This window comes from Ascaphus truei, unplaced genomic scaffold, assembly GCF_040206685.1.
Source record: "Ascaphus truei isolate aAscTru1 unplaced genomic scaffold, aAscTru1.hap1 HAP1_SCAFFOLD_289, whole genome shotgun sequence".
Taxonomy (NCBI): domain Eukaryota; kingdom Metazoa; phylum Chordata; class Amphibia; order Anura; family Ascaphidae; genus Ascaphus; species Ascaphus truei.
The window spans coordinates 90,921-118,579 of NW_027455848.1; the positions used below are offsets into that span (position 1 = coordinate 90,921).

The 27,659-nt window shown below is 48.8% G+C and overlaps 2 protein-coding genes and 1 long non-coding RNA gene across 5 annotated transcripts in view; 2 read left to right on the forward strand and 1 right to left on the reverse strand.

The window, feature by feature from the left end:
- LOC142483040 (uncharacterized) overlaps positions 1 to 20,098 on the forward strand; it is a 33,189-nt gene extending 13,091 nt beyond the window's left edge. Inside the window, exons 5-10 of the mRNA XM_075583126.1 lie at positions 8,572 to 8,626; positions 8,715 to 8,776; positions 12,124 to 12,234; positions 17,941 to 18,001; positions 18,934 to 19,960; positions 20,083 to 20,098. Of these exons, the coding sequence (XP_075439241.1) occupies positions 8,572 to 8,626; positions 8,715 to 8,776; positions 12,124 to 12,234; positions 17,941 to 18,001; positions 18,934 to 19,960; positions 20,083 to 20,098 (1,332 nt within the window). The remainder of the gene's footprint in view (positions 1 to 8,571; positions 8,627 to 8,714; positions 8,777 to 12,123; positions 12,235 to 17,940; positions 18,002 to 18,933; positions 19,961 to 20,082) is intronic.
- LOC142483041 (uncharacterized) lies at positions 357 to 7,275 on the reverse strand. Of its 3 annotated transcripts, XM_075583129.1 has the most exons (3): positions 6,578 to 7,275; positions 5,569 to 5,748; positions 358 to 2,404 (listed from the first exon to the last, which is right to left on the reverse strand). In XM_075583129.1, the coding sequence occupies exons 1-3, from the start codon at positions 6,819 to 6,821 to the stop codon at positions 2,268 to 2,270; spliced, it is 561 nt and encodes a 186-aa protein (XP_075439244.1). In that variant the 5' UTR covers positions 6,822 to 7,275; the 3' UTR covers positions 358 to 2,267. The 3 variants fall into 3 exon arrangements, 2 of the variants coding, with proteins under 2 accessions (XP_075439244.1, XP_075439242.1); XR_012797194.1 differs by having other exon boundaries at positions 357 to 1,380; positions 5,569 to 7,275; XM_075583127.1 differs by having other exon boundaries at positions 358 to 5,748.
- A 129-nt stretch (positions 20,099 to 20,227) lies between the features above and the next one.
- LOC142483037 (uncharacterized) lies at positions 20,228 to 27,063 on the forward strand. Its single transcript, XR_012797193.1, has 3 exons — positions 20,228 to 20,278; positions 26,447 to 26,501; positions 26,984 to 27,063. It is a non-coding gene; the product is annotated as an uncharacterized LOC142483037 (long non-coding RNA).
- The last annotated feature ends 596 nt before the right edge of the window (positions 27,064 to 27,659 follow it).

A 27,659-nucleotide genomic window follows, 5' to 3' on the forward strand; every position in this document is an offset into this window, starting at 1 on the left:
ACTATGGCCGGCAGTTTTTGTAAATCCACTACTGGTGACCCTCGGTACCATCCCCTGCTGGGGTAACAAAATTGCATCCTTTTGGCCCACGTGCCATGGGAGGTTTTAGATCCAGTAAGTACCAACAGCAACTACAGAAGTTAGTATCTTGGGAAGCATGGGGTCCGCAGAACCAAAACGAATGCGGTTCAGCTTCATACCGATTTACAATATGTGACCTTAGTATGGAATGCTCCTTTCAGAATTAAATATCTTAACAAATGTATAGATCCTTTTTATCTTAAGTTTGATATTTACATTATATGCATGCGTTGTCTGGTTTTCAAAACGTAAACATTTTCATTGACCAAGGAGGCGCGAGCTTCCCCCCCCCCCTCTCATAAAAACCCTCTACATAAAGACATACAAATAACAAGAGGACACATATATGGAGGTAAAAGGCCGCGGCTTATTTATTAACACAAATGGGGATAGCGTACCACCTGTCCGCGCCAGAATGCTCAGGGCTGGGCAACGCAAAGGGGGCACCCGGAAGTACGTCCCGGTGACCTGCCCAATTGCTTCAAACCCCCCGATAACCAGCCCCGAGCCACTTCTGGGGAACAAGCACCTACCCCCCCCCCCCCAACTGCCGCCGCGACAAAGCAATTGGTCCACTGACCCCTCCATCGTTATCTTTTCTTCCTTGTCTCGAATATATACTCTTATTTATCTGCAAAATAAAGAAATGTTAACACCCCCCCCCCCAACTGCCGCCACCAACGGGCCTGTTTAACCCCCTTAAATCAGACCCGTACCGCCATACCCCTTATGACCTCTTCCAAACCTTCCTGTAAATCATTTTTAAACATATCCACACCCACATCCGACAACTGTACCCCATCTTCCCTAAACCATCCACTCAATTAAAAACTAAACTGCGGGTGACGAATGACCCCACCCCCACATTGAACCAAGAAATTCCCCACCTTCCTGTTTAACCTCTTCCTCATCTTGTTAACTCTCCCCGGGATACGCGCACCTTTCCAAACCAACCTGCATATTATCTTATTATCTCGGACCAAAATAATTGCACCTTTGGCCAAAACGCTAACATGCGCGCCAAATCTTGCTTAATCTGCTGGAATAAATCAATCGACCGCAATTTTGCCACATCATTACCCCCAACATGAATAATGATGATGTCCGGTGCCCTCCTACCCCTGGCCCTAGAAATTAGCAGCGGAAAAAGACGTCCCCACCGCATCCCTCTCATCCCCCACCACGTTACCTCCACCTGCTCCATACTCAAACCTAAATTCTTTCCATACGGGCGCGAATTCACCCTCTTCCCCGCCCAGTGTACCATTGAATCTCCCACGATCCAAATTACCACGAAATCTGAGGAGGCAAAAACATGGTGGGAAAAAAGAAAAACAACAGCAGAGTGATTACTCTATCGCAACATTCTCCCCTACCAAATCCGGCCTGATGTATGTCCGGTAACTGTCTGACTTCCAGCGCCCAATCCTCCGTATCTTTGCTACCGCGAGCCCAACGCGTGCTGCTTCCGTCGCTGCCCCAATGCGAAAAGAATGCGTTCCATACTGCCCCCTTCTAACCCTTGCTGCTTGAGACACATCCGAAAGACCCGCAAATATTGAAACCTTGACAATGCCCCCCCGTTCATGTGCACTAACAGTGGACCCCCTTGTTCTGGCCTAATGGCCAAATAATCTTCCAAAGCTTTTACTGGGCACACCACACTTCCAGGCAAACCCTTCAACAAGATCCACGCTCCCTTTCCTTTCGGATCCGTTTTAGACCTCCGTACCAGCAACCTCACCAAACCTTCTCCTAAACTTACGTCAGCCCGCTGCAAGCCACCCCCTCCTTTCTTGGATACACAAACCAATTCACCTGCTCACAGAGCTGCAAAAAATGCTATGATGAATGTGACCTTAAAAAGTACTGCCTCAAAACTGGAAGAGCATACCACGTCTGTGACCCACAACAAACCTTCCAAAATTACCGGCGTCACTGGTCTTCTGCCATCCCTGCTAGTTATCCCTTTAACCATGCCTGCTAGCACCTTCCTTACCACAAAACACATCAACCCTACCATTCAGCCTAAGGAAGAACGATATACCCGCCATCTTTCTCCCTATGGATCCACCAGCTAAACACTTGTCCCTCAAACTCATCATGTGACCCAGCAAAATGTCTACCTCCGAGATCTTTCCTCCCGCCAACCTTTCCGCCTCCCGAAATTCTCGCCAAGCAGCCACCTAAGCACCCCACGTACCCGGGGCGAGTGAAGCCTTGATTATATCAATCACACCTCCGTTACCAGATCCCACAAGACTGCTGGGCACCGTTCGCCCTGGGTCTCCGCCCCCGGTGCCAACCTCCGAAACAGCTCCATCTGCAAACGTGATAATGCATCAGCAATGTTGTTCTCCACCCCAGGAACATGCCTAGCCTTGAAACCTATATTAAGCTGTAAACACCGTAACACAAAATGCCTCAACAGAACCAACACTGGTGGGGACCGTGAACCAAAATTATTCACAGCCTCCACCACACCCAAGTTGTTGGACCAAAACGTCACCTCCCTGTTAGCAAACTTGTCCCCCCAAAGATGTACAGCCACTAGTAAAGGGAAAAGTTAAAAAAATGTCAGATTCCTGATAAGCTGAGTCCCTCGCCAATCCTCTGGCCATTCCTCCGCACACCAAGCTCCATTAAAATATACACCAAACCCTACTGACCCAGCCGCATCCGTAAATAGCTGCAGCTCATCGTTCCGCGCTGGACGCCCCCTCCACAACGTCCTTCCGTTGTAACTCTGTAAGAATTCTTGCCACACCACCAAATCCTTCCGAATATCTGTTGTGACCCGAATGAAGTGGTTGGGACACCTTACCCCCGCTGTAGCTGCTGACAAGCGCCTGGAAAACACCCTTCCCACAGGCATAATGCGAGCTGCAAGCACCAAATGGCCCATCAAAACCGGAAACTGTCTTAATGAGGCCTTCCTAAGAAGCATGAAATCCTTTATCATACTCTCCAAAACAACTAACTTCTCAGGAGGTAACCTATATTCCCTGTTCACTGAATCAATTACTATGCCCAGAAAACTGAGAGTGGTCGTGGGTGCCACTGTTTTTTCATTCGCCAAAGGAACCCCAAATTCGCGCGCCATGGCTGAAAATGAAAAAGCCACCTTGCGCACAAATCAGACCCCTGCGGACCAACGAAAAGGAAATCATCCAAATAATGTATGATCCCTGCTGCCTGCACCCTATTGCGGATCACCCACTCCAAAAATGTGCTGAATGTTTCAAAATAAAAACAAGACAATGCACAACCCATAGGTAAACAAAGGTCAACAAAATAAAGCCCTTCCAACATACAGCCCGATAAATGAAAACCATCTGGATGTACCGGCAAGAGTCTGAAAGCTGACTTAACGTCAGCCTTCGCCATCAATGCCCCCTGCCCCATCCTTCCCACCAAAGCCGCCGCTTGATCAAAAGTGGCGTAGCTTACTGAGCATAAGTCCCTATCTATCCCGTCATTAACTGACGACCCTTTCGGGTAAGACAGATGTTGAATTAACCTGAAAGCCCCCGTCTCCTTTTTTGGAACCACTCCCAACAGTGACACCCTAAAATTTTTCAGTGGCGGGGAAAGGAATGGGCCCGCCATTCTGCCCAACTCAATCTCTTTATCAATTTTTTCTTTTGCCACATCCCCATTCAACCTGACCAACTTCAAATTCCTCTCGCCCCCCGATCCCTTCTGATACTCAAAGGGGATCCTGAATCCTTCCTTAAACCCCTCTCGTAATAAGCTAGCTGCCCGTCTATTGGGGTATTTTTCCAAAATGTGCTGAATGTTTCAAAATAAAAACAAGACAATGCACAACCCATAGGTAAACAAAGGTCAACAAAATAACGCCCTTCCAACATACAGCCCGATAAATGAAAACCATCTGGATGTACCGGCAAGAGTCTGAAAGCTGACTTAACGTCAGCCTTCGCCATCAATGCCCCCTGCCCCATCCTTCCCACCAAAGCCGCCGCTTGATCAAAAGTGGCGTAGCTTACGGAGCATAAGTCCCTATCTATCCCGTCATTAACTGACGACCCTTTCGGGTAAGACAGATGTTGAATTAACCTGAAAGCCCCCGCCTCCTTTTTCGGAACCACTCCCAACAGCGACACCCTAAGATTTTTCAGGGGCGGGGAAAGGAAAGGGCCCGCCATTCTGCCCAACTCAATCTCTTTATCAATTTTTTCTTTTGCCACATCCCCATTCAACCTGACCGACTTCAAATTCCTCTCGCCCCCCGATCCCTCCTGATACTCAAAGGGGATCCTGAATCCTTCCTTAAACCCCTCTCGTAATAAGCTAGCTGCCCGTCTATTGGGGTATTTTTCCAGCCAAGGCGCCATTGCCTCTGCTGAAACTGGCGTTCCCGCCTTCCTGAACAGCCTGCTGTCCTGCTCCCTTGAAACCCTTACTATCTTTCTTAAAGCACTTTGATTTGGGATGCTGACCCCCGCACCCAGCGCAAGTATGTTGGAATCTACATACAATTCTCAAAATTGCATCTTGACTCGTTGTAACGCCAACATACCCCCGACTGCTTCCCACCTGCACGCCCTCTCCCTGATGTGCGCACCTGAAAATGCTCCCGCCAGACCCCTTTGAGGCTATTTGACCCACGAAAGGACGACCCCCCGTGTTTCTGAAACGCTTTTCTAATCGTATCCTGATACTTAAAAAGCGCCGAGCATAAATGCGGATCCTTTTCCCCCGCAACGCCCGCCAAAATCCCAAATGCCTGCGACCAATTACTGAACTTGCGAGGAAAAAGACGCTTTTCCACATCCTCCTTTTTAGCCTCCCCCTTTTTTTTTCCGGATTTAGCTACCGCTTCATTGTAACCCGGAAGCAATGACAAAATCTCAACGTAATCACCCGCCCAAATCTTTTCCTTTACTTCCTTTGACAAATGCACGCCTAAGGAACGTGATATGGTCGTACATGAGTCCCCATAGGCCGCATCCGGCAGCCTTTTTGAACCTGCCAATGGCCTTCCGAGCCCTGTCCCCTGCCCAGCACCTGAATTCACCACCGGATGCTCACCTAACAAACTAACAACTGTCGTTAAATCAGCTCCTTGTCCCGCCACCTGCACCGGCAATGCTGTGGCCGATGCCAACGCATCTTGAATAACTTTCGGCACTGTGCTAAGGGTACAACCTGCTGTACTCTCCCCACCCAAAGACACCTGAGCCAACTCTCCACCCACTGTTCCACGGTTGCTCCCCCCATCAAGCACTGAATCTGACCCCCCCTGCCGCTCACTTGACTTGCATGCCTCCACTGCTTGCTTAGTGGATAATAACGTTGTCATCGGCAATAAAGCTAACTGAACGCCCTTAACCACCGCACTAATCATTCTTGCCTCGGCATCGCCCGCTAACCCCAACTCCAACACCTGTGGCCCAGGGGAGCTAACAATGCCCGGCAAGGTAACGCCCTTATTTCCCAAACAAGCAACTCTTTTTCGCTTACCCTTCGATGCCCCAGTCCCCGGCGGTGTTTTGAACCGCCTGTCGGGACCTGCCCCAAGACCCTTGTCCTCTAAGCCTCTGACAGCAAGCTCAACCCGAGGCCCGGACCGCTTGCGAGCCGTGGACGACGTACCAGCGCCACGAAGCGAGGTCGACCGCGTCCCGGCCGTTCCAGATTTACCTGTAAATGAGGAAGCAAATATTAAACCCCCAATTAAGCTAACCTTTATTCCTGAATAAACGCTTATTTTTTATTTTTTTTTAAAAGGACCAATCCTTTACCTACGTTCTCTTCTAGGCTGGGACCAAACCCCCCAACCTCTATTTTTTTTTTTTTTTTTTTTTATTACCAACTATCCTTTTCCAGCTTTCCTTTCACCAGTAACCGGCTATGGCGAGCATGTCGGCCCTCTCCCAAAATCCCCCCCTTTTTTTTTTTTTTAGGGGAGAAATGGAATACTTAGCCACCTACTGCTCGCCTCCATCCATGCTTTTTTTTTTTTTTTTTTATATAAGGTTGGGACCCATGTCCCACCCCTGTTTTTCCAGGGACCCATGTCCCACCCTTGTTTTTTTTTTTTATTTATTTTTTTTTTCTCAGGGACCCATGTCCCACCCTTGTTTTTTCCAGGGACCCATGTCCCACCCTTGCTTTTTCCAGGGACCCATGTCCCACACCGGTTTTTGTGGGGACCCATGTCCAACACTTGTTTTTGTGGGGACCCATGTCCCACACCTGTTTTTGTGGAGACCCATGTCCCACCCCTGTTTTTTCCAGGGGCCCATGTCCCACACCTGTTTTTGTGGGGACCCATGTCCAACACTTGTTTTTTGTGGGGACCCATGTCGCACACCTGTTTTTGTGGAGACCCATGTCCCACCCCTGTTTTTCCAGGGACCCAATGTCCCACACCTGTTCATGTGGGAACCCATCTCCCAGGCTCCTCCCAAAAGTCACCCAGCCTTCAACCAAATAGGCTGTGATTTCCAAAAACTCCGCCATGACATACCCTTCTGCACCACCAACGCTTCCCGTGCTCCGTAACTAGGACCCCCTTCATCACTTGATGATGGCCACGCCTCAGCGCAGGTAGCATGGGAACCACCCTGTCCTCTCGCGTTTCCACGACTGCCCAAACTTCCTTGATCACTTCCAGCTTTCAGCACTAGTGCACACATCTGCTTCTGAAACCATCCTTCCTCATTGTTGTGCGCCTCCGCCAAAAGCTGCATGGTGCTGACCTGAAAGGACATCGCTACTAGCGCTGAATTTATCCAATGGCTCGTCAAACACTGGTTTAATTCCACCACCTAAATCCTGCCAGCAAACTACTCTTGAACTCTTGCCTGGCCGATCTTTCCACGAAAACCAGTTCACTTGAATAGACTTAGAACCGCTCTAAAGCTTTTTTTTTTTTTTAAGTATGGTGTCACCCACGACACGAAAAACCTTAGAATTGGCTTCCATTAACCACAACCAAGACCAACCTCAAAAGGCGTTTTTTTTTTTTTAAACCTTTTTTTTTTTTTAATATATATTTTTAATTATTTATTTAATTATTATTATTTTTTTAAATGGACAGCCCCTGTTTAAAAGAGTGGAAGAAAAAAGGGGGGGAAGGAAAAGGGCCAATATCTCCCCAAGGAGGAGGGAGGAGGGGGGGCAAAAGCCCACCATTCCAGCCAAACCACGAACAGCCCCCTCCCCCAGACGTAATAACAGCCTTGCCCCCAGCCCCCCCCCAAAAAAACCACCCCCTGATCATCGTCAGGAGGCGGAACCACATGACACTCGTGTATGCAAAGACCTCCCTTGCCATTAGCCCAACCGCACGGCTAAGCGTGGGCTGGGCGAGCCTCTCTTCCCCCCCCCAGCCACACAAGCGGCCACAATAGGAGGACAGGAACAGGGCTCGCAAACGGCGCCAAGCAAAAACCTCCACGCCGATGCGCCTTCCTACACGCATCAGCCCCAGGTAGGAGTCACTCTCCTCATCCTTCTCCCTCCTCCCCCCGCCGCTGCTACCAATAAAACAGCGCGATAACGAAAGGCAGGACAAAAACCTATCCCTACTCGCAATCCCCAACCTCCCCCCGAGCACCGGCAAAACCGGCAAAAACACATGGGGGGGGGGGGGCGGAGGGTCCCTCACCACGAGGAAGGAAGGGAGGTCCCACGCAGGACAAAAAACAACAGCCTTACTTGCAATTCCCCCCCCCCCCCCCCCGGGCACTGGCAAAACCGGCAAAAACACACGGGGGGAGGCGGAGGGTCCCTCACCACGAGGAGGGAAGGGAAAATCCCTCACCCCGGGAGGGGGGCCCAAATCAAACCAATTTTAACCTACTAAACGCAGGAGAAGAGAGGAGAGTGTGTGAAACTGTTGAACGCCAAGGAACAAGTGACAGTTGCTTGTTCCTTGGCTCTATTTAAAAACTAACCGCCCCAACTGCCTTCCCTGATCGTGCACGCGACCAACAGCCTAGCTGGGGGGGGGGGGGGGCCGCACCCCCCGGTCAATAGCTGTAGCCACCCATGCGGGCTAGGCCAGCTCTATAACGGGTAATGAGGATATTACATTTAGATTTTTTTTTTTTAATACGTGGGGTTTATTGATTGTTATTCACATGTTCCAATGATAAAGGGGGTGACCCCCTTGCCAGGTGTGATTTGCCTTTTGTGTTGGCAAAACAGAGTGTAGAGTAGATTATTGATTTTATCTATGAAGCATGTTTATACAGTAGCTGAATATAGATTCCCAGTTCACCAGCGTGGCCTCAAATTCTCTCGCCTCACAATTCCATCATTTTAACTTGAGTATGGTTTAACCAGCATTTATCAGCTGGCTGTTCATAGGAGTTATCAAAAAGTCGAACGAAGATGCAATGCTGATACCTGAAATTTGTTTTAATGGGTGACATTATTTACCAGACATCCATATTCTGTAATTATTTCACTGTTTTTAGAATAAAGGTGTGATACTTTCGTTTTACTCCTTGTCAGGTGCATGCGATTGAAGATAATATTAATGTGTGCTGTGACAGCTACGTTATCTCCGGTAAGAAGGATAAAATATTACTCTGTCCCTAAAAAAAAAAAATACTAAATGAATTGGTTTGCAAGAATATATTTTCTTTCTGTTAAAGGTGAAGATGACAGTGGAAGCCATCCAGATACTACCAGCAATTCCGAACTGAAATCTTCTAATGTAAGTACTGTCACAGGAGACCAGAACTTTTACACCGGGATCACTAGCACCAAATAGGACAAGGTTGTTGAGTAAAATGAGGTTTATTCTGGCACGCCAGCAGACAAAACAAAGATGCACAAAGCAAGATACAATACCACCTGGGGAGTAGACTAGCCTCGCTAGGTGCAGGGGCCTGCTTCAAAAAGGCTTGCCCTGTCCGCTTCTCGTCCAGGATATCAGAGTGCTGATCACACAGCAGCCCCTCTAACGTATCTCCAGCTGGTCACAGTCAAGATCCAAACTCCTTCACAGAATGTCTCCCAGATAGATTCTCTGATCAGCAGTGCCTCTTATATAGCCCTCTGTTGCTATCCTTTACATGGGACGGGTTGCTGGCCAATCAGAGCAGACCTGATTAACCACTCTTTCCCACTCGCCAAATGTCTTTAACACCTCCACGTTCCCAGCCTTTGTCACAATACACATTTCTCTGAAGGAACCTCAGCTGATTAAATCACAGAGTCCCCTCTATAGAAATGTACACATGCAAATCACATTACAAGTCTGTCATCTTAGAAATGAGCACATACAGTCACCTAATCCAATTTACACTTTACAGGGCTGACTCCCAAATCACATCACAGAACAATGTTGATTCACTAAACTGGGGGCTTGCATTTACAGGGAATAAAGTGCTTTGATTTACATACATAGTGCATTATACTTTCCCTGTTCTCCCCCAGATATTAAAGTACATTTGGCCAAAATAAGCCTTACATAGGTGGCCAAGTTACATGGATTATGGGGTAGCTAGCTGGGCTTCATCCCAGTTTTGTGATGACAGCTACCCCATCCATCACAAGTACAGGTAGTCCTCGCTGTCCAACGTTTCACATTACAATGAATGGCATATCCAATGCTTTACAATGCAACCCTATGGGCCATTTTTCTACGCCGGAATGCGTTATCCAACGCTCACCACCACTGATTAACATGGGACTCACTTTACAACGTTTTCATTATCCAACGCTACTTCCAGAACGGATTCTGTTGGATAACCAAGGACTGCCTGTTATTTATTTGCTCCTGATAATGAATGCAACACGAAGGCCTCGGTCAGGGTGGCGCTGAGCGGGCGCTCACGCTGGCCGCGATGAAACACATTGCGACAATGTGTGGCCAGTGTGAGCAAGTGCATGAGCGGCGCCTACCTGCTTGCCAAAGCAAGCAAAATTGAATTTGTTCCTCGCACATCACGTGAGCTGTTTGCCCAATGAGGGCGAACCAGCTCTGTGACGTCATGGCCGCGCCCCCAGTGTGCGCATCTAGCCAGCCACAAATCTCCCAACCGAGCAGGGAGAGTGACGTCACCGCGCATGAGCGCCCGCTCCCTGCCTGGCCTCTGCCTAAGGCTTAATAAATTGTTTGCATGAGAATGTTTTGCTTTATTGTTCAGCCATTAACTACATTATTTAGGGTGCTTTTGTGTGTACCTCTGATGGGGAGGGAGCGTCCTTCTAATCATTCAATCTGACTACATCTGTCTGTCTTCAATGACAAAAACACTCTAACATGGAGTGAAATGAGTGTGGAGGTAATTGCAGCAGTTCAATGAACCAATCCCTATTAGTATTTATATTGACAGGAAACAAAAACAAAAAGAACTTACCCTGTTACTCTTCCGTCACTATGTATTAATGTTCCTTCATAGTTTTAAATGATTCAATGACTGTCATACATTTTTTAATAAACCAACAACTAGAATTTTTCAGAGATAATTGAGTGTACAGAGATTTACAAACCCCTGCATCTCTTTTTCATGTGCAGATGAAGATGCACAACTCTCTCAGCGATTACCCGCACGATCTAGCGTGCCTAAAAGGGTTCAGTTGTTGCTGCTCCCTCATTGGATACAGTGAAATTCATTATTAACTTATTACATTGTTTTGCTGGTGACTTAATTGCCTGATCTATTTTCTTATATATACGCTCCGCGCTGAGCCCCTGCATCCTCAATGAGGATGCCTTGAGAGGGGGCTCACGCGAGCGTCCGCAGGCATGCTGAGGCGCTGGATTTTTCAGCCGACAGCCAAGCTGTTTTTCAGAGCGCTGTCGGCTGAAAACAACCAATCAGCGCGGAGCAGCGTCAATGTCACGGCGCCGTGACGTTGACATTGGTGCGTCGCGGGCGATTGGCCCAGCGACGTCACTGCCCCGCCTCCCTCAGTCTCCCCCCGCCTCCGATCGCGCCCGCTGGCTCGCCTGCATGGGCATGAAATCGCGCAGATTTCAGCAGGCGAGCCTCAGCGTCAGCGCGGTCCAGCCCTGCTTCCCCTTCTATGGACCCAGCCTTAGGCTTGGATTTGAACCAGGGATGGTGGCTATTTTGTCCGATGTGGAATGTGTTGCTTACAAAAACAGGAAGTCCATCTTCAGTTTGGAGGCAAACTGACCACCAGAATTTCCCACGTTTGCGCAATGTAACCATTTATTTAAAATTCGTTTTTGAGAGACGGGCTTTTTTTCTGTTTCAATTTTGTTGTTGCAATTAGTTAATACAAAGAAGTGAGATTTTAGCTCAGGGGACGGGTTTAAAGCTGCAGTTCAAGCAATATCCTACGTGTATGTTTGTTTTAATAAATCAGTTCTGTACAATGAGAAAATACTTGTAGCCCTTTTTTTTTTTTAACAATTTTTTAAAGACATTTTTAATGTATTATAATGTAACAAGCATTTTTGTTTCTATAGCAACCATTTACAAAGTCACACACACTTCCTCTTCTGAAACGCTCTGGCATACCCCTTTTGCCCTCTCTAGCAGTACACCAATTGTATCTAGTGGCTGCCTGGTCACATGATCTTTCCCACAGAACTTTGCATCTTGGGGAATCTTCTGCTGCCCTAATGGTGATGTAAAGAACCCCCAAAACCAAATCTTCAGCGATTAATTACAGGAGAAACAATCGATCTGCAGCTTAGCTAATCACTTGTCAGTGTGCAGATTTTATTGATGCACATATTAAATGAAAAAATAAATACATTAAAAAAAAACGGCAGCCTGAACTGCAGATTTAAGTAAATCATTCCATTTATGTGACACCCCATACTTTTTGGATCAAGTTAAAGGTCTATTTTCCCGTGGGAGGTATCCACAAAATATCACTGCACAGTATGGTCTGTCCAAAATGAAATCGGAAGGTGGGTGCTGAATCCTCCCCTTCTTCCCTTTTTTTTTAAAAATTATATAAATATGCTTCATGATCTATTCTATACTATATATAGTGATATATATATATATATATATATATATATATATATATATATATATATATATATATATATATATATATATTTTTTTTTAACAGGATCATGCTCCTTTAGTGCATTTTTCAGATCTGAAGCTTGGGAAAAAATATGTTGCAGATGTAGATATTATTGTTCACTTCAATGAAAGAGCAATTCCTAAAACATTGGCCGTAAGTATATATTTTTGAATCTTACATTTTAGAACCACTGCTCTGTACACATTGCAAGTTCTCTCCAAACAACTCTTCCACACACACATTTTCCATGATATCTCACTTTTTAGTCTCCTATTCCTCAACTTGCATCCAAAACCTCTGCCGGGTCCAAACATTTTCTACCTACCCTGGAACATCAAATTTGCCTTACCCTTCACATAAGGTGTCTGAAAAACGCCTTCCTTCGAAGAATGGTTTTCAACATCCTCCTGTTATGTTACTCTGCTTATTCCTGCCTCTACTGCAACACACATTAGCTCAGGGGTGGGCAACTCCAATCCTCATGGGCCACCAACAGGTCCGGTATTAAGGATATCCCTGCTTCAGCGCAGGTGGCAGTTTTTGACTGAGCCACCTGTGCTGACGCAGGAATATCATTAATACCAGACCTGTTGGTGGCCCTTGAGGACTGGAGTTGCCCACCCCTGTGCTAGATTCATAGTAGTCTTTACAACCACACCCATCTTTTGAAGTGAAACTTTAATGGCACCTAGTAAATTCTCATAGGACAAAATCTCCTTCACGGAGGCGAAAATGTGTAACGGAAGTGACGTAATTTGCTGGTGCTGCACCGCGCATACACAGAAGTGGTCGCCGCATGCGCAGGTGACATCAGAACCGCTTGTGCAGGAGCAGTCAGAGTGCATGCGCAGAAGCGGCAAAAGTTGCATCCACATGCGTACAAACGCCTGATGGCATTCGCGCATGTGCTGAAGAACTTTTCCATTATCGTGCATGCGCAGAAACAACTAACAGAGGCCAGCACCGCATTCGCAGAAACGACCAGAGCCGCTTGTGCATGCGTGTAAACGGCCGTCCACCCTCACGCATGCATAGAAGAGGTTTCCCATTTTCACGCATGTGCAGAAACAGCCAGAGCTGCTTGCACATGTGCTGGATGTTGGGAAACGTTGCTATGGTGTTCCCACTATTTATGGCACACCTGGCACATTTTGTGAGGTAAATTCTCGCTTCATCAAAGGTGATTCAATAGCCCTCTAAATGAGCAGAACATGAGCTTATAAAGAAGTAACAATTGATATTACACACCCATCTGTTAAATTCATTGTATGTATGAAAGAAAGTACAACTCTGTCTTGTCCTCGTCTCTTGATCTACATGCCCCGCTTTCTCTCTGCCGCCCTCGCCCTTCTAACCCTAGACCCTGGCTAAATTCCCACACGCGCATGCTGCGTTCCTCCACTCGTTCCTCTGAACGCCTCTGGAGGAAGTCTCACACTCTCGCAGACTTCCTTCACTACAAATTTATGCTATCCTGTTTCAACTCTGCCCTCTCGCAAGCTAAACAAGCCTACTTTTCTGCACTAATCAACATGCACAAGTCTAACCCACGCCGACTGTTCTCTGTCTTTGATACTCTACTCAAACCACCCTCAGCTGCCTCTCCTTCTTCCATCTCCGCTCAGGACTTTGCTGACTATTTTAAGGAAAAGGTGGAATCCATACGGCAGAACATCCCCTCTGTTTCTTCCCCCCATCCTACACCTCTTCCTAACTCTCCTCCTGCCTTCCTTGAGTCTTTTTCCACTGTCTCAGAGGAGGATGTGTCGCTGTTGATCTCCTCTTCTCCCTCTACCACTTGCCCTCTTGACCCCATTCCCTCCCATCTCCTAAAACCTCTAGCTCCTACTATAATCCCTACGCTTACACACATTTTTAACTCCTCCCTCTGCTCTGGAACCTTTCCATCCTCCTTCAAACATGCAACAGTCATACCATTACTCAAAAACAGCAAGCTTGACCCTACCTGTCTTTCTAACTATCGACCTGTCTCCCTCCTGCCTTTTGCCTCTAAACTACTTGAACGTCTTGTATTCTCTCGCTTGCTCCATTTTCTCAACACCTATTCTCTCCTAGACCCTCTACAATCTGGCTTCCGCACTGCTCACTCCACCGAAACAGCCCTCACCAAAATAACTGACGACCTCCATGCTGCCAAAGACAGAGGTCATTACACTCTGCTCATATTACTCGACCTCTCTGCAGCATTTGACACCGTGGACCACCCTCTTCTCCTCCACATTCTCCATACTCTAGGTATTCGGAACAAAGCTCTATCATGGATCTCATCCTACCTCTCCCATCGTACTTTTAGTGTCTCTTCTGCTAACACCTCCTCCTCCTCTTTTGATCTCTCTTTGGGGGTACCCCAGGGCTCTGTCCTGGGACCTCTTCTCTTTTCTCTGTACACACTCTCTATAGGTGACCTAATAACATCTTTTGGGTTTAATTATCACCTCTTTGCCGACGACACACAAATATACTTTTCAACACCTGACCTTACACCTGCTGTACAAACCAAAGTTTCTGAATGTCTCTCTGCTATATCATCCTGGATGGCCCTCCGACGCCTTAAACTCAACATGGCTAAAACAGAGCTCCTCATACTTCCTCCCAAACCTGGCCCTACTACCTCCTTCCACATTACTGTTGGAACTACAATCATTCACCCAGTAGCCCAAGCACGCTGCCTAGGGGTCACACTCGACTCCTCTCTCACATTCGCCCCTCACATTCAAAACATTTCTAAAACTTGTCGCTTTTTCCTCCGCAATATAACTAAGATACGCCCTTTCCTCTGTTGTTCGACTGCTAAAACTCTGACTCAGGCCCTCATTCTCTCCCGTCTTGATTACTGTAACCTCCTGCTGTCTGGCCTTCCTGCCTCTCACCTGTCTCCCCTACAATCTATCCTAAATGCTGCTGCCAGAATCACTCTACTCTTTCCTAGATCTGTCTCAGCATCTCCCCTCATGAAATCCCTCTCCTGGCTTCCGATCAAATCCCGCATCTCACACTCCATTCTTCTCCTCACTTTTAAAGCTTTACACTTTTCTGCTCCTCCTTACATCTCAGCCCTAATTTCTCGCTATGCACCATCCCGACTCTTGCGTTCTGCTCAAGGATGTCTACTTTCTACCCCCTTTGTATCTAAAGCCCTCTCCCGCCTTAAACCTTTTTCACTGACTGCCCCACACCTCTGGAATGCCCTTCCCCTCAGTACCCGACTTGCACCCTCTCTATCCACCTTTAAGACCCACCTTAAGACACACTTACTTAAAGAAGCATATGAATAGCACTGTGGATATTCTGAACACAGGATACATAAAGATTGGCCCCCTGCAGACGCACTTACCAGAACTCCCTCCTACTGTCTGTGTACGTTCTCCCTACCTACCAATTAGAATGTAAGCTCCTCAGGGCAGGGACTCCTCTTCCGAAATGTTACTTTTATGTCTAAAGCACTTATTCCCATGATCTGTTATTTATATTATCTGTTATTTATTTGATTACCACATGTATTACTACTGTGAAGCGCTATGTACACTAATGGCGCTATATAAATAAAGACATACAATACAATACAATACAATACAATGTATGCAACTGTCTAAATAAACAAACACTTCTGGTCTAAGGATAATTGAAAAAAAAAACTTAGTATGTGTGTTGAAAATTTATGAATGAAAAGAACCAGCAACACAAGCATGAGGATGAATAATAAATAAAATACAAATGTATCACATACTGTAACTAAGGACAACATGGGTAATCCTGAATGAAAGCAAAATATAGAAGTGAGTTTTAAAAAAAAAGTGTGTGCCGATCACGCGCGTTCGAAGTGAAACTTCTTTGTTTTGTCACTGATTTGTATTTTGATTTTTATGATTTTGATTGAATGAAAGACTTTTGAAAGTATCGGCATTTAGATACTTTAAAATCCAAATTATGTATACAGGTAAACCCCGTTATAGCGCGGTCCTCGGGGACCACCCGATCCGACCGCGCTACAAACGGGGTCGCGCTAATTAAATTAATTAATTAATTAAACAAATTTAAAAATGGCCGCCGCGCCCGGGGTTCCGTGTCTACAGAGGGGGGAGAGCTGGGATCGCATCATCGCACTGTGCTGCACTGTGCTACTCCTCCCTCCTCCCCAGCAGTCAGAGAGCTGCAGGCAGTGCTTGGAGAGTGCGAGGCTCAGGGCTGCAGCCTTCTCTCCATGGCAATTTTACTCACATGTCCACTGATCACCCGCACAGCAGCTTCTCCTGCTCTCACTCGCAAACTTTTCAGGGACGCCAGGGGAGCCTGCCCTGTCTAGGAAGAGAGCTGTGTGTCTGTGTGTCTGTGTTCCTGATAGCTTCTCCTGCTCTACACCACAGACATTCTATCCTGTGTGTGGGGGGGGGGGGGGGGGGAGAGGGAGAGAGTGTGTGTGTCCTGTGAGTGTGTGTGCTGTGCAGTGTCCTGTGAGTGTGTGTACTGTGCAGTGTCCTGTCAGTGTGTGTGCTGTGCAGTGTCCTGTGAGTGTGTGTGCTGTGCAGTGTCCTGTGAGTGTGTGTGCAGTGTCCTGTGAATGTGTGTGCAGTGTGCAGTATCCTGTGAGTGTGTGCAGTGTCCTGTGAGTGTGTGCAGTGTCCTGTGAGTGTGTGCAGTGTCCTGTGAGTGTGTGCAGTGTGCAGTGTCCTGTGAGTGTGTGCAGTGTCCTGTGAGTGTGTGCAGTGTGTGTGCAGTGTGCAGTCAGTGTGTGCAGTGTCCTGTGAGTATGTAGTGTCCTGTGAGTGTGTGCAGTGGTGCAGTGAGAGTGTGTGTGCAGTGAGTGTGTGTGTGCAGTGAGAGTGTGTGTGTGTGCAGTGAGAGTGTGTGTGCAGTGTGTGCAGTGTGAAGCGTGCAGTGTGCAAAAAAACATGTAAAAAAAATTTTTGATTTATATATTTATTTATTTTTAAACGGGAGCCACGTGAAAACGGGTCGCGCTATAACGGGGTTTACCTGTATATCTTACTTTAGTTATCATAAGTCAATTGTATCATCTTTTCCAACTGGTATTATGGAAATTTCTGCAGGAAAAAAAATTAAAAAAAATTATACTCAAGTCTTTAATTCAATCAAAATCATAACAATCAAAATACAATGTCAGTGACAAAACACAAAGAAGTTTCACTTAGAACGCGCATGCTCGGCACACACCCTTCCTTTTTTCTTCCCCACTGTAACTTGCACGCCCTCACGTTTTGGACTGTATCCTTTGAGCAAGGCCCTCCTTGCTTATTGTCTGTTAATGTCATTTTATTGTTATGGTCTTTCACAGCCCGTTGTACTGCGCTGCTAAATATTATCTCTTTATAAATAAATGACTTTTTACTAAGTAAATTCTATGATCTGTAGCCAATTGGCTTTTCTGCCATTTGATAGGAAATTGGCAAGTAAAATGTAGAGTATGACTTGTAGATGTCACTGCTAATTACACCTTTAGGCCTCGTCCATGGTAAGCACTTGCTTGCTGAAGCATGCTGACGCGCGCTCCCGTTCAGCACTGAGCCCCTACAGTCGCAATTAGAGCGGCTTCAGTAGGGGCTCGCTTACGCTTCCGCAAGCGCGCGGAACCGTAGGTCTTACCCAATTTTAAAAATCCAAAAAAATCAAGCGCTTGCCGGTCACGTGAGCGGTTCGCCCAATGAGGGCGGACCAGCTCCGTGACGGAACTGGCCCGCCCCCTGACGGAGCGCAGGGCAAGCAACCGCAAGGCCAGGGAAAGACAACGCTTTCCCTGCGCCTCAGCACGCAAGCGAAGAGCCTGGACGAGGCCTTAGTTAGGACGTGATCTATTATCTTTTTCTTTTCTTTTTTTTGTAGGTTGAACGCACAGGAGAAAAATATTTTTCTGTAAAAGTTTCGCCAATGAAAAATAAACACGGTAATAAAAAATGCCCCCCTCCCCCGCCATTCTCTGCCTTTGTATTGGATACAGATGTAGCCAGTATTACTATCGCCAGAGCTGTGTGAAGAAAAGCAAAACGCTGCGGCTCGGGGAACGAACCGTAAAAACCATGGCTGCTTTCAGTGGGTTTATTCTACCTGATACGACCAAGGCTGCATCTGTATAGTAATGTTTGGTAGATTGCTCAAGGACCTTGTAGACAAAATTGGTTGATTTGGAAACCATTCACTGAAAAATCTGATATCTGTCTTGTCCAGTTGGTTGTTTAGGAACTGCGGTCTCTTTTATGGTGAGAAGCAATGTGCTGTACTGTACAATCAATGGTGCATTAACTTTCATTTATGTGAATGGAAGTGACGTCACTGTTATAATGGTGCATTACTTCACTTCACAGAGGGTGTGTCATTGCAGATGGAAAGCTTGTGTGATCTGAGTTAGCATTATGTCAATGTTTTGTCACATTGTTACATCATGACAGAATATATTCACTAGCCCCTATTCTACAGCATACGTAACAGAACATTGTACATCTATCAAAGATCTCGCGGCAAACCCGGCTGGTTTTTATTAGTTTTGGGGAGTTCCCCGGAGCTGAATCTTACTATATGCTGGTGCAAATTACTGGTATAAAGCCTCCAGGGAAATTAAATGTCCGTTCAAATCGCAGGCCAATAGGAAGCTGGAATCATGGCCATTTAAATCTCCTGCTTCCACAGCGGTAACTTCACCGAAGGTATGTCTGGAACTAGGAGGTCACAGAGCTGAAAATAATGCAGGTCATGGGACTTGTCCAATCCAGTTACAAAAACAACTGCAGAATAAATACACAGTGTTAAAGCTGAACAATTATTGACTTTTTTTAGATCTTTAAAATGTAATTGATAACGTTATAAATTTTCATTTTCCAGGTAACAGAGAAGATATTTCTCTTGGATATCTTGAACATAAAAGTACCAATGCTTCCCGTTCTTTTGCTTCTCCTCTAAAAGTCTCCATTGCCACACAACTGAAAAGATTTATTGGTAGACACAATAGACAGTTGGCGTCGGATAGTACAGCAGGAGCATGTAAGCAGACACTTTGTTTTACGGAAGGGGAGGACAGTGAAACAGATAAGCCAGAATCTGTGGACTGTAACGACTCTAATTTCTCTGAATTCGGGGATGTCACTCTTGCTGACTTTTATCCGAATATGATACAATTTTTCAGCAGACTGATGGAAATCCAAAGCAAAAAATGGGCAGCCGTTAATGTACTTCAATACTACAGACGCAATGTTTGGTACGCTAACAAGCACAAGACAGATCTTACCAGAGTAAAAAGAGAGATTCCCACATCCAGGCTTTCAAAGTCGCTGCTGGGCCCAATTTCTAAGAAAGAGAAAGCGTGTTGCACTGTTAATTATGAGGCAAATTCCCACATGCCTTGGAGACCTGAAGATACAAGCGATTTGAACAATTCCGGTATTGCTGAACGTGGGCAGAGGAGCTTGTGCTCCAGAGATCCTTACACAGAACAAAGTCTTCAAGTTGCAAAGCCGAATCTACTGCAAGCTTCTTTTTTGTCACATACCCTTCCCACAGACCAGACTTTTACTAACGAAATCTGTAATGAGAGCGGCATCGCATCAAGGCCAGAATGTTTGCGTAAAAGTGACGCATGGTTTACCAGATGTGTACTTCCATGTTCTTCATTATTGGGTCCAAGAGAAAGCTATCAAGTTGGTGAATCGCCATCAAAACTGTTGTCTGCGGCGTTGCTGAATCAAAGGAAGCTGGAGAATTGTGAGATAAAGTCACCAGCACAGACTTCTAACCATGTAGGGCTGATTATGTGGCCCAAAGAGATTCAAGGCACCATAAGAAGAAGGCATTCTTTTTCCACATTTCCTATAGTGAAAAGTCCTGCTAAAACCAGTTCAGAACTTAAAACCGTGTACAGGAAACTAGTTTTAGGGGATCCACATCCGATGTTTTTGCCCAGGCGAAGAATCCTAAACGCAATTAGCCAAGAAACGCAAGTATCAGAAACTGTAAATGCTCTGATCAATTCACCAGTGTCAAGCAGACGTAAAAGGGCAGCAAGTGATGATCTGTCTTTTTCAAAGCTTAAAAGGCACAGAAGTATACCAGAAAGCCATATGTCGGGTGCATTGCAGCCACAATCTTATTATATAGCAAACCGGTGTCCCCAGTGGGAAAGGCTGAGAGTGTTTTCGAAGCCTCGTACAATGGCAACTCTAGTCATTATCCAGTAAGTCAATCTGCCTTTTTGGTCTTGCAAATGTATTTTACTGTTATGGTTCTAGAACAGAGTGCATACTGACTAAGCCAAAGTCTGTTTTCTAATCTTCCTCCTGGATATAGTGCAGTGTATGGGTTCTCTCCCTCCCCACCCACCTTATTGAATCAAATCAAAACTGTAACTCTGATCCTTTGTTCCAAAAATACGCTTTAGTTGAATTTTAGCCATTTGAGCTTTTTGGAGTAGAACGGTCCGTGAATGCCAGTGCCTGTTACTAGTCTCTTTGCCTCAGCTTGCAGAGCTGGGATCTTTTTTCACTTTGTAGGCTATCGTTCTGTGCAAATTAGTGCATTAGAAAGTTCTGCTGGATCCCACTTCAGAGCTGACTGCAAATTGCTCTGAAGTAGTTTTATAGCAACTTGTAATTGTGTGTGTCTGCGACACTTTCTCTCAATCTTCTCACTTGGGCACCTTAGCTAGGCTATTGGCTGGTTATATCCATCACACATTCATATTTAATATAATTGCACACATGCTTGGTAATTAATTTGTTATTCCTAACATTTGAGTTGTCCTGAGAAGATTGTTGAGAAAAACTGATTATAGTGAGTGCAAACTTTTTTTGAAGTGAAACTTCCTTAGTGGCACCTCATTCGTGATGGGGCAAAAAAGAATTGTGGAGACAGAAATGAAACGGATGTGACGTCAGTGCTGGCAGTTGAGGCCGGGCTGTGTTCTGGCTCAGCCCGACCCCAACACTGACATCACACCCGCTCCACAAATCAGATCGCCGCCGGCGCCGCTCCTAATCGCTCCCCCCCCTAAGCCCCCTCCCCCCCCCAGCCCCACCCCCCCCACACATCGTGACAAATGCGGCGCTCCTAACGGCCGCTGCCATGCCGCGCATGCGCAGTTGTGACGGCGCCGCTGATTCCCCGCCCGTTCCCCGCCCATTGATATGCTGCGCATGCCCGGTAGTCATGGCGACGCTCGAGACGCCATGACTCTCCTCACAGGGACACTGAAGCCCACACTGCTCCCCGGGGCTCTATGCAGGCACTGATCTCCTGCGGCCTCTCCTCCCGGTGCATGCCCCGGCCGAGGCATAGAACTGCTCCGGAAACGGGGGGGGAGGAGGGGGGTGATGAGTGCGCTGCGTCCCCCACGTCCCCCACAGCACCATCAGAAGCCTCCGAGTTGGCTCCAGCTGACGATGACGCGCTTCTCCCTCTCCCCCCGCCGACACTGCCTCCATCTCCTCTGTGCCGCGATCTGGTAGGAATGGGGGGGGGGGGGGAATGCTGAAAGGGTCTGGGTGCAGGGAAAGGATAAGGGTGCTGGGGGGAGGACAAGTGTGCTGGGGGGAGGACAAGTGTGCTGGGGAGAGTCAGGAGAAAGGGGGGCAGGACACACACACACACACACACATACATACACACTGACACATACACACTGACACATACACACATACTGTACTGACTCACATACACACACACTGACTCACATACACACACACACATACACACTGACTGACACACACACTGACACACACCCCCACACACTCACTGACCCCCTCCCCCACACACTGACTGACCCCACCCACTGACTGACCCCCCCCACACACACTGACTGACCCCCCCCACGCCCCCCACACACTGACTGACCCCCACACCCCCCCCACACACTGACTGACCCACCCACCCCCCCCGTCACTGACTGACCCCCCCACCCCCCCCACACACTGACTGACCCACCCACCCCCCCACACACTGACTGACCCCCCCCCACACACTGACTGACCCACCCACCCCCCCCACACACTGACTGACCCACCCACCCCCCCCCACACACTGACTGACCCACCCGCCCCCCCCCCACACACACTGACTGACCCCCCCCCCACACACACTGACTGACCCCCCCCCCCACACACACACTGACTGAACCCACCCCCCGACACACACTGACTGACCCACCCCCCCCCACACACTGACTGACCCACCCACACCCCACCCACAGTGACTGACCCACACACTGACTGACCCACCCACCCCCCCCCCACACACTGACTGACCCACCCCCCCCACACACTGACTGACCCACCCACCCCCACACACTGACTGACCCACCCACCCCCCCCACACACTGACTGACCCCCCCCCCCCACACACTGACTGACGCACCCACCCCCCCCACACACTGACTGACCCACCCACCCCCCCCCCACACACTGACTGACCCACCCACCCCCCCACACACTGACTGACCCACCCACCCCCCCACACACTGACTGACCCCCCCACCCCCCCCCCACACACTGACTGACCCACCAACCCCCCCCCCACACTGACTGACCCACCCACCCCCCCCACACACTGACTGACCCACCCACCCCCCCACACACTGACTCACCCACCCCCCCACACACTGACTGACCCACCCACCCCCCCACACACTGACTGACCCACCCACCCCCCCACACACTGACTGACCCACCCACCCCCCCCACACACTGACTGAACCCCCCACACACTGACTGACCCACCCACCCCCCCCACACACTGACTGAGCCACCCACCCCCCCCCCACACACTGACTGACCCACCCACCCCCCCACACACTGACTGACCCACCCACCCCCCCACACACTGACTGACCCACCCACACCTCCCCGCACACTGACTGACTGACTGACCCACCCACACCTCCCCGCACACTGACTGACTGACCCACCCACACCTCCCCGCACACTGTCTGTCTGACTGACCCACCCACACACACCTCCACGCACAATGACTGACTGACCCACCCACCCACACTTCCCCGCACACTGACTGACTGACCCACTCACCCACACTTCCCCGCACACTGACTGACTGACCCACCCACACCTCCCCGCACACTGACTGACTGACCCACCCACACCTCCCCGCACACTGACTGACTGACCCACCCACACCTCCCCGCACACTGACTGACTGACCCACCCACACCTCCCCGCACACTGACTGACTGACCCACCCACACCTCCCCGCACACTGACTGACTGACCCACCCACACCTCCCCGCACACTGACTGACTGACCCACCCACACCTCCCCACACACTGACTGACTGACCCACCCACACCTCCCCGCACACTGACTGACTGACCCACCCACCCCCCCCCCACACACTGACTGACCCACCCACCCCCCACACACTGACTGACCCACCTACCCCCCCCACACACTGACTGACCCCCCCACCCCCCCCCCACACACTGACTGACCCACCCACCCCCCCCCACACTGACTGACCCACCCACCCCCCCACACACTGACTGAACACACACTGACTGACCCACCCACCCCCCTACACACTGACTCACCCACCCCCCCACACACTGACTGACCCACCCACCCCCCCCACACACTGACTGACCCACCCACCCCCCCACACACTGACTGACCCACCCACCCCCGCCCCCCACACACTGACTGAACCCCCCACACACTGACTGACCCACCCACCCCCCCCCACACACTGACTGACCCACCCACCCCCCCCCACACACTGACTGACACACTGACTGACCCACCCACCCCCCCACACACTGACTGACCCACCCACACCTCCCCGCACACTGACTGACTGACTGACCCACACCTCCCCGCACACTGACTGACTGACTGACCCACCCACACCTCCCCGCACACTCACTGACTGACCCACCCACACCTCCCCGCACACTGTCTGTCTGACTGACCCACCCACACACACCTCCACGCACAATGACTGACTGACCCACCCACCCACACTTCCCCCGCACACTGACTGACTGACCCACCCACCCACACTTCCCCGCACACTGACTGACTGACCCACCCACACCTCCCCGCACACTGACTGACTGACCCACCCACACCTCCCCGCACACTGACTGACTGACCCACCCACACCTCCCGCACACTGACTGACTGACCCACCCACACCTCCCCGCACACTGACTGACTGACCCACCCACACCTCCCCGCACACTGACTGACTGACCCACCCACCCCCCCCCACACACTGACTGACCCACCCACCCCCCCACACACTGACTGACCCACCTACCCCCCCCACACACTGACTGACCCCCCCACCCCCCCCCCACACACTGACTGACCCACCCACCCCCCCCCACACTGACTGACCCACCCACCCCCCCACACACTGACTGAACACACACTGACTGACCCACCCACCCCCCTACACACTGACTCACCCACACCCCCCACACACTGACTGACCCACCCACCCCCCCCACACACTGACTGACCCACCCACCCCCCCACACACTGACTGACCCACCCACCCCCGCCCCCCACACACTGACTGAACCCCCCACACACTGACTGACCCACCCACCCCCCCCCACACACTGACTGACCCACCCACCCCCCCCCCACACACTGACTGACACACTGACTGACCCACCCACCCCCCCACACACTGACTGACCCACCCACACCTCCCCGCACACTGACTGACTGACTGACCCACACCTCCCCGCACACTGACTGACTGACTGACCCACCCACACCTCCCCGCACACTCACTGACTGACCCACCCACACCTCCCCGCACACTGTCTGTCTGACTGACCCACCCACACACCTCCACGCACAATGACTGACTGACCCACCCACCCACACTTCCCCGCACACTGACTGACTGACCCACCCACCCACACTTCCCGCACACTGACTGACTGACCCACCCACACCTCCCCGCACACTGACTGACTGACCCACCCACACCTCCCCGCACACTGACTGACTGACCCACCCACACCTCCCCGCACACTGACTGACTGACCCACCCACACCTCCCCGCACACTGACTGACTGACCCACCCACACCTCCCCGCACACTGACTGACTGACCCACCCACACCTCCCGCACACTCACTGACTGACCCACCCACACCTCCCCGCACACTGTCTGTCTGACTGACCCACCCACACACACCTCCACGCACAATGACTGACTGACCCACCCACCCACACTTCCCCGCACACTGACTGACTGACCCACCCACCCACACTTCCCCGCACACTGACTGACTGACCCACCCACACCTCCCCGCACACTGACTGACTGACCCACCCACACCTCCCCGCACACTGACTGACTGACCCACCCACACCTCCCCGCACACTGACTGACTGACCCACCCACACCTCCCCGCACACTGACTGACTGACCCACCCACACCTCCCCGCACACTGACTGACTGACCCACCCACACCTCCCCGCACACTGACTGACTGACCCACCCACACCTCCCCGCACACTGACTGACTGACCCACCCACACCTCCCCGCACACTGACTGACTGACCCACCCCTCCCCGCACACTGACTGACTCACCCACACCTCCCCACACACTGACTGACTGACCCACCCCTCCCCGCACACTGACTGACTCACCCACCCCCTCCCCGCACACTGACTGACTCACCCACACCCCCCCGCACACTCTGACCCACCCAAACACTGACTGACACACACACTGACTTACACATACACACTGACTGACACACATACACACACACTGACTGACACACACACACACACTGACTGACACACACACTGACTGACTGACTGACATACACACACACACACTGACTGACTGACTGACTGACTGACACACACACTGACACACATACACACAAGGAATTCACACTTAGTGCAAATAGCTAATACATGGGATGTGTGCCGAGCACGCGCATTCTAAGTCAAATTTATTTGCGTTTTGTAACTGAAATTGTATTTTGATTTTTAATTAAAACATCACCAACACAAATACAATTTCTGTGACAAAAGTCAAAGAAGTTTCACTTACTATGCGCGTGCTCAGCACACACAGCTTTTTATTTTTTTTTTAATGTTGCAGTGGTCTCAATTTTGTACTTTAAACTGTGAAGGGCTAACAAAGTTGAAGAGACAATGTTATATTGCTTAATCCTTATTGCATCGCCAGTTTACATTCTTAAGTCGGACGGCACGTGCTCCTAGAAAGTATGCCAAATTTCCTGTTCTTTTGGTGACCGGTTTAAATTCAAATAATGTTTATTAGCAATGTTTAGTAGTTAAGGTAAGAAATAATAAGTCTGTGCTTTGCATAATATAGAACTATTTGATTTGCAGAATGAATATCCTGCTCTTTCAAATCGTACATTATCTCTGAGTCCAAGTGCCTCTGGTAAGTTGTTTAGAACACTTAGCAATGTATTTCATTATCAATTTGCAGTGCAAGTTCATTTTACAATAATTTGGTGTACTCTGGGTGACAGAGATTTGGGAACAGGTACAGAGAAAAACAATCTTACCTAATTGATTGTCAAATCTGTAGTTAACCTGTTGAGAAGCAGACTTCACACACGTTTTGAATTATTTTTGAGTATGGAACGAGTAGATATACTGACATATTTATGGTATGATGACCAAGAGAGAACATCGATATAGGAAGGTGCAGTGCAGCAGGTTTTCTGTTATAGGTATTATTTTGTTACTCATCACAGCACAGTTTTCTCTTGCCAACTTACCTATGATATTATCTCACTTCAAATGTGTATTGACTGTCTAATTCCAATGAAAACAACATGTTTACAACAGAAGTAAATTACGACAGCCTGTCATTCCTATGACCAAATCTCGGTATATGAATTTTCATTCTGCTTCAAGGTTCTTTGGCTCAGAGGGGATACAGCTGGAGCCCAAGAGGTCCCAATACTTGGAGCTCACCTAGAAGAGTACAAAGGACCAACACCAGGTATGGTGAAATGACGGTAACTTCTAAAAAATGGAACAAAGGATTTAGTAACATAAGCTTTCTTCAGTACTCCTTAGTTTAATTTGAAACCTGATTTAGCTGTTGAGCAGCCAGTAAAAATCCATGTGTTTTTTCATTTCTTAACTATTTGTTTGAAAGCATAAATGTGCATTGTTTCTGTTTTTTGTTTTTAAAGGCACAATGTTTAGTATCAAATCCTGGTTTGGCTGTTGTTATTACCATCACAGTTTGGTTAATATATGGAGTCGTGATAAATGTTCCTGTAAAACATGTCACGAGAGCTGAATGTCAGATGTAAAAGAAGTACAGTACAAGCATAAATGCAACTGTACACATTATATTATCTCTCACCACATTTAACATGCATTCCAATTAGGGAGTGTTTACCGCATTCTCGTCCCTGAGCACTTCACTAATCTGCGGGTAGAGAATTTCTCCTATGGAAAAAGAGTACAATAGAAAGAAAGCCATGTTGATAAATGTCACGTAGATGCTTGAGTGTATGAAAGGGATCAACCACAAAACGGGTCTCTAAATACCTTTACAAGTCTGTAGGGGAGTGTCTTG